A 9,889-nucleotide genomic window follows, 5' to 3' on the forward strand; every position below is an offset into this window, starting at 1 on the left:
TTGAGTCCCATCTAATCAATCATGTGACAGAAATTTAAATCATTTTAACAAGCTTACCATGACAGTCCATTATCGTCCTCTATTACTCCCTTGATCATTGGGACATAGTGATAGTGAAGGGATGAATTGTCCTCTTCTATTGTTTGATTTGTTTATTGCTATAAATTCACATAGATGAGATGCATTAACAAAGATAATGGGCTTCTTATTGTATAGATATAAAAGCATGAGAATGATAGATATCATAAGGTGGGGTTTATGTTTTATTTTTTGGTTATAAGTGGAGATGAAGAGATAAAGATTTGACTTTAGTTACCTTCCATAATAAATAATGCATGAGATGATGGAATAAGATCGATAAGTGTGAAGAGTTTTCTTGAGATAAGGGATAAGAGCCTAGCAAATACAAGGGTTCCTTGTTACTTTTATTTTAATAAAAATGAGGGCCCCACTGACGTAGAGTGTAACAAAAGTAATAAAATATAGGATAAGGACATACATGGGACCGTTGTAATTATTAAGGAAACAAAAAAAAATTATGATTTGCCCAGATATCTAGTACCAGGGTTTGTGATTAATTTGCATTTTTTTTTATCATAGGTTTGGGTTTTGTGATTCTCCTTTCCAAGGGTTTGATATTTTTGTACAAAACTTTATTTGCCTATTTGAGGATGGATAAAATTTCATCTCTTGGTTGACATGCATAAAAGGAACAGCTGGGCTTGAGATTCTTTTAATCCCATCCATAACATATCTAATAAATATTATACATTGGTCATATATCAAATTCTATAGTTACATTAAGTCATGTGCTATCCTATGCATAGATATCTTCTTTCGTACTTATTTCAGCCATCCATGTATTGACATGCATTATCTTTTAGTTGTAAATATTCTCACAACATTCAAAGAACCCTATTCCCCATTGATAAAATAGTAAAATGATCTATATCCATAAGTGTAGCATATGCTAACACCTCCTATGAAATGGCATATCTACCCCTTTGTTAGCCAATATGTCAGTGTTTCAAGTTCAAGATGCAAGGGATGGATGTACATATGATGTCGCATAAAAAAGCGTACCTAGTGCATGAGGTTCTTGCATTGTAGGGTCTAGAAAATGTAGTATCGATTAATCTTATTTTTTGAGGATCGTTACCTAGACACGTGGTAATCAAGCCAATGTGGGGACCAATTGGATAAGGCGCACGTGCATCCAACCAGGGGTAGGATGGTCTTTTATCATCCTTGTGTATGGGCATAAGGGTACATGGCCATGTAGCAGTATTTTCGCATTCAAATAATTAATACACCATTTGAGTCTTGACGTACTTGTGATCCCTTCCAGGTGGGAAGGAGGCTACAATCATAATAAAATGGAAGAGGGATGGCTCTTTGAGCAAGTATAAAACAGTCTACAATGAGATGTGATAGAACAATTTCTTATGTGGGAGGGCAACGACGTTATTTCATGTGAAGATGAGAGATAGAGATAGTCTATAGAGAGGTGTTAGCGTACACTATGAAGCTTTGTAGTATTATTTATCCGGAAACAAAAATTAGGGCAAATAGTGTATATGTGATTATTCGTAGGAAATTCAATGACAACCCATCTATTAGAATCACATAGGGAGGTTTGATGAGTTGAAATTTCATATAGAAATAAATTTAAAGGTGTTCTGTTCACATGCCAAGTTTGAATTTTCAGAGTTGACCAAGTGGCAACACAAAGTTTTAAACAAAGGACTACCAAGAGGATGCATGACAATGCCCGGAATCTTAGACTACTAAGAAGATGCATAATGGGATTAAGTTCATATGAGAGAGAGAGAGAGAGAGAGAGAGAGAGGGGATTTAACTTTTTATTTTACATAGTGTAAAAGAAAAGAGAAAGAATCTCTTCACAAACACTGATGCAACATTATGATCGTGTGGATGAAGAAATTACCTCTTCATTGTAGGTAGAGGTATATATATTTTCATTGTTAGTAACCAAGGATACATTAGCACCGTCCCTCTAAACCGGGATCATCTACTTGTATGTGAAGTGTATACATATCCTTCCTATATAGTACCATTAAGAGTGTTTAAAAGGGTATTTACGAAAGAAAAAGAACACATATCATCACCAAAACCATTCGGCACCACGCACGAGTGGCACGATACATATCATCACCGAACCGAATGTGAAGCAGTTACGTGATACAAATTCTAAAATTCTATTTCTAAAGTCTTCATGTGAAATGACATCATTGTCCTTCTATATATTAAACACTTCATCAGACCAGTTTCCCAACGTTCAATAGTCAGACACTCTAGAGTTTCACCCACATATCAGTAAACCACATGGCACAATGAGGTGGGTCACCCAATAGATTCTATATGGACGGGAACCTTTCGCCAAATATTTATAACAGATCTCCCACTTCGCCTCTGCCTTTACTAGCATCGGAAGCAACACAAGCGCATCATCGTCGTCATCAGCAAACCAAAGAGTCAAAAAAACTCGAAGCCAAGGAAGGCTTTCTCTCTCGAACTCTTTTCCCTTTCGTTGTCTCTATCCTTTCTGCGATTCATTATCTGCATCTCTCGAAGGTATTACATTACTCTTCTCCTTTTTAATACTATCTTCTGCTACAGGGTTTAACGAATTTGTTTATTCTGCAAACCCTAGTTTCACTGTGTCTTCACGGAACTAGTTTCGAACCCCTTTAAATCATAGTTTCTCCACACAGTGAACACGATATTATGTTTTTTCGTATATTTTTTTTTTTTTGGAATTGAAGATGCTGCAGCTTCAGGTACTAAGGTGTTGCAAGATTCGATTTTGAATATAATTTCTGCCGCGAATTAGGTCATTTTCAACGTAGATTCGAAGTTTTCTATCTCTTTTCTCTTTTCGGGTAAGAAGGTGAGCTTGTTTGGTTTCCAGCTCAATTGCGACTTTTTTTTTTTAAGTTGTTTTTATTTTTGAAATTTGTTTTCGAGAATTAGTATTTCGGTGGGTAATTGATTTTCGGTGCTGATTTGGTGTATTTGAACATGGTCTTGGATTTAAATTTATATCGTAGAAAAGGAAAACGAAAAGATTTGACCTATAAGCTTAAACTGGTTATGTAAACTGATAGATTTCCTTTTCTCGTGGTATGTCACTAATTTTTTCTTTTTTTTTTGGGTGCGTTTTCTGGGATTTTAATTTAGTCTGTTACCATAGTGTAGTTGACAGATCACAATAAGTTGTTATTGCTCGTTGTCTTTTTTCATGCTTGGTGAAGTGTGTGATATGGCTACTCATTGCTTCTATTTGAAATTTGAGCAATTGCATTTTTAAACTACCATCATTTATTTTGTGAAAAAAAAAAATAAATCTCACATATATCAATAACTGTTGCATCTTAATTGCAGGTTAATCTACATTCTCTATTCAAGGGCTCAAACGGCAACAAGGCTCTTAGGTGGGACCAGTGTATTTAGGTTGTACATTGTACTAGTTAGTACTGCATTTTTTCTTATTTTAGAGTTTACTTGGTACTGATCCTGTACAATAGGATTAGGGTATTGGGAGGCTGTCTTCTCCTGAACTTCAAAATTTGTAAGGAAGGTTTAGGAAGTTTTTCTTTTCTCATCCTAGAGTACCAATTGTGGAAGATCGGCCTCAGATGCAGTAACATATTTGAACAAGGGACTTCATTTCAAGCCCTGGATTTTATTTGCTTTTGTTATTTCTATCTGGCTTTGGGCTTAGATCTTTCATGGCCAGACATAGTTTGGAGCATTTGAGATGGAGCATTGCTTGAATAGCTTCTTGTAGTGTTTGGAATGCTGGAGGCAGTATGCCGGTGATTGTGGGGAGAAATGCAAAGGTATTCTGCTGCCAGCTGTGGTGGTGGAGTTAGTAACAGTGCAGGTGGTGGGACATCTGCAAGGGATAATGCCAGAGCTGATTCATCATTCCAATCATCTAACTTCTCTTTGAATACAAGGTACTAGTTTTATATTTTCCTTTTATCATGGTTATTCTGAGCCATATTTTTGTGATCCCTTTTTCCCCTTAAGCAGTATCATCCAGATATCTGTATAGATTCTTTAATCTGAAAGTAAGAGTTGGCTTCCTCTGTGCTCATTTAATTTGGTTCAATTTTAGTTATATGACATATGGAGGAAAATTTTTAAATGAAGACAAGTGATTGAGCAATGATGTCATTTTCAAAATTATGTGGGTATGAAAGTCTTCACATTTTGAACTGGCTCCCTGTCTCACTCTATATACCATCCCCTTTGCATCATGCATAGTTGTCAAGGTGTCGCCTAGGCGACGACTAGGCATCCAAGAGGTTTGCCTGGGGCCTAGGCGACAGCCGCCTTGTTGCACTGCATGTCGCCTTGTGTTTTGAAACTTATTTATGTCAAATATCATTCAAGTAAATGTTTTTAATATTTGTTATTTCATTTACTTAAGATATTATTCATAAGTAAGCAAATACCCCCTATTTGAATCCAATAAAAATAGTTTAAAAATCAAATTTCAAAAGGATAAAAAGTCAACCCCCAGTCCAAGAACAAAAACTGTATTTTGGTTTTAGGGACGATTTTCAACTTTTAAATGCTAGTGTTTTTCTCAATTATGAAAATTTTATAAATTCTATCATGTTAAATCATTGCTAAAAACCAAAAGTCCGGTAAAATAATATTTTGTTTTGATATTCATAAAATTATTTTCATTCAGGCGATTTTAACAGTATTCGCGTACTTAAAAATAAGTTTGACTGAAGCATAACTTTGTCATTGCAACTCAGATTTAAGTAAGATTAGATTTGTTAGAAAATTGGTTTTATGTTATAACCAATACAAAAAGTTTCATGTAAAAATAAAATCATTTGACCAGTCAAACTTATTATAGAATAAGAGCATTTCTCTAAATGTTGATTTTTTATAACTTAATATGACTTAATGTTAATTTTTTATGATTTGATGTAGCTAAATGTTGATTTTTAATGACTTGATGTGGCTTAATCTTGATTTTTTTATGATACAAGGTATATATAACTTACTAAATAATGTTAGAAAATAGGGAAAATAAAAAGTAACATTTGTTCGCCTTGTTCGCCTTAAGGCGGGCGTCTTTTTGCCTAAGCGCTTAGGCAACCTTCCACCACCTTGGTTCGCTTTGGCGCCGTGACAACTATGGCATCATGTATTGTTGAGTATGTGATTTAATGGCATCCAAAGCTTTTTTAAGCTGCGGAGCTGTAAATAGTTTACTTAATATTTTTTTTAATCCAACTGAGATAATCAAGAGACTGAAGAGGGAGGAAGAAATCAAGAAGTAATGGAGGAATATATGTTTCAGTTACTGTGGAGGCTGGCGGTTCGAGGTACCACCAGACTGGACATTAGGCCCATCAGAGGTCTGAGCCATCTAATCACAAATAAGACCTATTGATTAATGCACAGTAAAGGCAGTGTTATATCCACTTTAAAATACGGTAAATTTCATGAGAAAATCACGGTACCTTGAAGAGTTATAAGACCGAAGAGGGTCACCAATTTGCATTGTTAAAGATTCTTTTCTACTGATATATCTTTGTGCTTTCTCTGGTTTCTCACACTTGTTTTAGATTTATTTTCTGTATTTCATTTACTTTACATTTTTTAATGCCTCTTCCCACCTTTTCCGTTGACTCTTTTCTGTTGAATAGTGCATCGTAGTATCCTTCTATCCGTTCCTTCCTTTCTCTCCTATTTAATCTACATTCATTATTCATGTGAACCATACCATATTTGAAAGCCATTTGCTTTGGGGACGTAAAGCTCCTATAAAATTCTTTTGTATTAATCAGTATCATTTTGAGGTCTATCTCTTTGACCTTAAGATTCCTCCATCTCAAGTTTTAGGTGTTGGTTTCATGCATTTTCTTTGGCTTATAATAGAGATCATAAAAATATACTATATTTGTTCTTATGTTGTTTTTATCTTCTATATTTCTATATCTTCTGCTTCCTGTTAGTTCTTCTGTTGCCTCTTCTCAGTGTTCACCATCAAGGGCGATTTGGTCTTAAGTCTGTTTTCCCTCTTGCAGGCGGTCATCACCATTGTCTCCATACAAGCTGAAGTGTGATAAAGAACCCCTAAACTGCAGGTATTTAAGTGCAGGAGTTCTTTTGGTTTCTTTTGCTTCAAAGATGGCTAGTGTTCTATCAAGTAGAAGGGCTTTTGTTTTCTGTGTTTCAGTTTTCCTGTAACTCTTCCTGTTGTTAATGTTTGATGAGAATAGCATAAAGGATTGCACACAAGATCTCTGTGATTGTTATGCCATTTTTATTTTTGATAAAATTTTTGTCTGGATATTTATTTGTTTGGAAATTATATATCTCATAAACCCTCTTTGTTTTTTAAAGACTTGGGCCACCTGATTTTTATCCCCCAACTCCTAACTGTCACGAGGAGACACTAAACAAGGAGTATGTCCAATCTGGATACAAGGAGACCATTGACGGACTTGAGGTAAGATTCTGGCTTTACTTCAGAAAGCTACAAAATGTTTTGCATGTGGTACCACTTTCTGTCATTTAGGCTGTGCTGCTTTTATTTGTTGATTTTATTATATAATAAAATCACGATTTTTAATTTGTGTTTCTACCTGTTGTATGGGCCTCTCCTTTATGAACTTTATACTAAGCTTGAACCAATTGTGTAACCATTTGATGTTATGTGCATAATCCATGACTTCCTGGGCTGGAGTTAGCATGGCCACTCATTAGCAATAGGAAGAGTAAAAAGGCCATACTTATTCTGTAGTTTTAACTGGCTTTCTGTTGTTGTTATTGTAAGAATTGAATGGACATTGACATCAAAGCCCAAGCTCCTAATAAGCTTTCTAGAGCTAGTATGGAACCAGATTTGATATCATTGTCTTCTGGATGAAAGGACGGCAGGAGAGATTATTTGGAATATATTTCTTCTTCTCTTGTAAATTGTGCTGCAGCATAGCAGGACCCCATTAATGGTTCATTCAGTTTATTCTACAGATGATATCTTTTGAGATCCTTTTTGGCTTTTTGCACTTCTGAGTGTGATTTTGGTGATCAACTATGTACCATAGCCTCATCTCTGACACAAAGTTCTGGCAGCAAACTGAAACTATTAGCGTCAAATATATGGGTGGTCAGAGGCCTTACAACTATTTATCAACCTTCAAACGGGCTCAAACCCCACTTTATTCTAAACTGGAAACCAAATTCCAAAAGGAAATTATCATACTTAAAGTCTTAAACTGATGCTAAGCTTTGAAACTTTCTTAACAAACTTAGACTTCTAAATTATAATAAAGCTGAAATAAAAAACTAATTTAGTTTACCTAATTCCTACCCATATTCTAGGTTTCTTGTCGAAATATGTAACTAATGCCGTAGGGGCATTCTTGGCCTTTCCCCCTTCCACCGACCCTAGGGGAAGCATACTTGTAATTTTTCCTTTCCTTTGCTTATTATAAATAAAGGATTGTGTGATCTTATTGATCATTCAAGCATTCTACCCTAGTTTTTCTGTTAACACTTGTTATTGTGGCTGATCACAAAACTCCAACAGACCAAAGGCCCAATATGTATAGAACCCAACCAAAGGCTTATTTCCAGTTTTTTATTCAAAAACTATTTTTGTGATTCTCCTGCATCAAGTATACTTACGCCCTTTAACATAATCGAGTACTTCTCTGTTAGCCCCTTCACTCTTTTGTGTTTCAATAGTTTCTTTTCAATTTTCCTCAGTTGTTTTCCTTTTTGTTCTTTCTTTCATGTATTTGCATTTGGCATCTTTGGTGTCCCTCTAGTGTATTTCTATTGATGCTGCTGACCACTTGAATAAGAAGGAAGTAAAATTTGTCTTCCCAGGAATTGCTTCGAGTTTGTCAACGGAAAGGTGCTTAGTGGCATAAGTTCTGAAGGGAATTCAAAGATAGAAAGGTGGATGTATGCAATATTCTGTGGGAGCATTCAGGAGACTTGGATCCACTGTTTTGAATTTTGATTACTTATTTATTCATGGTGGACACTTTTAGGGGGTTGTGATTTTTTGGTTACTCTTAAGAAGGAGCTTTTGTCTAGACTAAGTGATGTTGAACTGACTTGGGATTTATTCTAAGGATGAACTACAATGGAATGGGCAGCGAGAAAGGCTTTCTAGGAGAGGGGAGATAAGTAGAAAGTCTTGTTTTGATAGGTAAAAGATTCAAGAAAGAAGGGGGGCTTGTATGAGATAAATTACAGTTTAATAGAAGATTTGGGTTTACTGAGAATGTATTAGGATTTAAGGAATAGAAGAAAATGTGAAAGAATATTAAATTTGATTCTGTTATGGGACTGTAAACATTGCCCATGTAGTAATCTTTAGGAAGGAGTAGGAGGAGCTAGTAGAAGACGGCGAAGAACACTCACCTAGGGTTCATAATTGGGCACCAAACTTCTGAAGGTTGAAACCTTCTATGTAACTTAAGCTGGAACTCAAAAGCGTCATTCCCATGTGACCGTTGCTGTTAATAATGTTTGTTGAACTTACCATTGGTGATGTAGGGGGGGTGCCTAGACAACTAGGTTTCCTACAAGGGGTCAATCCACTAGAATAAGGAATACTCAATAGGTCTTGAATTGGGTTGGGTTCAAAGTTGCTTAGCAAAGTACAGATTTAACATGCAAGATAATAGACTAATTAACATGGCAGCAACGGTCAATAATAATCTAAGCATGAAAAAACACTTAAACTATCCATGCACCAAAAGGGGATAAGGGGAAGGGAACATGGCAGTAAATATGTGTTATGTTTAGCACAAATAGATGGCTTGAAAAACAGAGATTAATTTCAGGTTTCAGTGGGGGAGATAATGCGGATAATAGGCAGCCAATGGATGTGGAACATGGGGGTTTTACTTACCTTCTTGCTGTCCCGATCTGAGGAGAAAAGGAGAAGCCGAAGTCCTCCAAAATAGAGGTGCAGTCCACCTTATTTGACGAGGGAGAAGGTCCAGCTTGATGATGTAGTGCTCAGTAACAACCTAGCTTGTTGATGAGGAACTCAGCAGCAACCTAGGTGGGGTCTATTCGATGGAGGTGATCTCCAGTTACTGTGAACAATGGCTGCAATAGTGCAGCAACAACAGAGAGAACAGAAACAACAAAAGAGAGATGAAAGTCGAGAAAAGAGAGAGAAAGTCGAGAAAGAGAGAGGACGAGAGTGAGAAAAGAGAGAGAGGGAGAATTGTGAGAGAGAGAGACGATGATTTTTCTTCATTCAATAATTTTTCATTAATTAGAAAAGAGATGGCCAATGGCCTTACACATATAAAGAATAAAATTACCAAAAAATAAAGAGTTATTTAGGAACTCAATCTCTGAAACGAGAAATTACCTAATAGACCAATAGAAAGAAATACCTAGTTTCCTAATTATTCAAAACAGTTAAATAATAATATGAACTAAAGTAAATTACTAAAATAAAACAGAATCTGGTGGGGTCCACAAGGATTTTCCGATCGGGAGAAAAGGGGGGGTCGAACCCAGCGCTGGGAAGGCTGGTTTGACTCCCTCTCTTTCCTTCTTTCTTCTAGCTTTCCTCCAGCCAAATAGAATGCACATGTGGCTGGGTCTTGTGCCTACGCCGCTAGTATACGTGGATGTCCCCATCAATTGGACTAGAAATAATACCTAAATTTGGCGCTGTTTGTTGACTCCACTTCACATGCTCTTTTCATTCTTTTCTCAACCCTGATATTTCTTTGTTTTTCCATTCTTTTTTAATTTACTAGAGATTTACTGTGTTGTTCTTACATCAAAAGTTTAACAAGGCGGTGAATTCTAGGTTGGATCATGAATTTTTTTTTTTTTTTTTCATATATAT

At 35.9% G+C, this 9,889-nt stretch overlaps 1 protein-coding gene across 1 annotated transcript in view; it reads left to right on the forward strand.

Annotated features, from left to right (window-relative positions):
• The first annotated feature begins 2,432 nt into the window (after positions 1-2,432).
• The window catches only part of LOC122087415 (mediator of RNA polymerase II transcription subunit 12-like), a 25,352-nt gene continuing 17,895 nt past the window's right edge, over positions 2,433-9,889 (forward strand). Inside the window, exons 1-4 of the mRNA XM_042656543.1 lie at positions 2,433-2,595; positions 3,406-3,983; positions 6,081-6,140; positions 6,400-6,505. Coding sequence (XP_042512477.1) covers positions 3,856-3,983; positions 6,081-6,140; positions 6,400-6,505 — 294 coding nt within the window. The 5' untranslated portion in view covers positions 2,433-2,595; positions 3,406-3,855. The remainder of the gene's footprint in view (positions 2,596-3,405; positions 3,984-6,080; positions 6,141-6,399; positions 6,506-9,889) is intronic.

Source organism: Macadamia integrifolia, chromosome 8 (assembly GCF_013358625.1).
Source record: "Macadamia integrifolia cultivar HAES 741 chromosome 8, SCU_Mint_v3, whole genome shotgun sequence".
Lineage (NCBI taxonomy): Eukaryota > Viridiplantae > Streptophyta > Magnoliopsida > Proteales > Proteaceae > Macadamia > Macadamia integrifolia.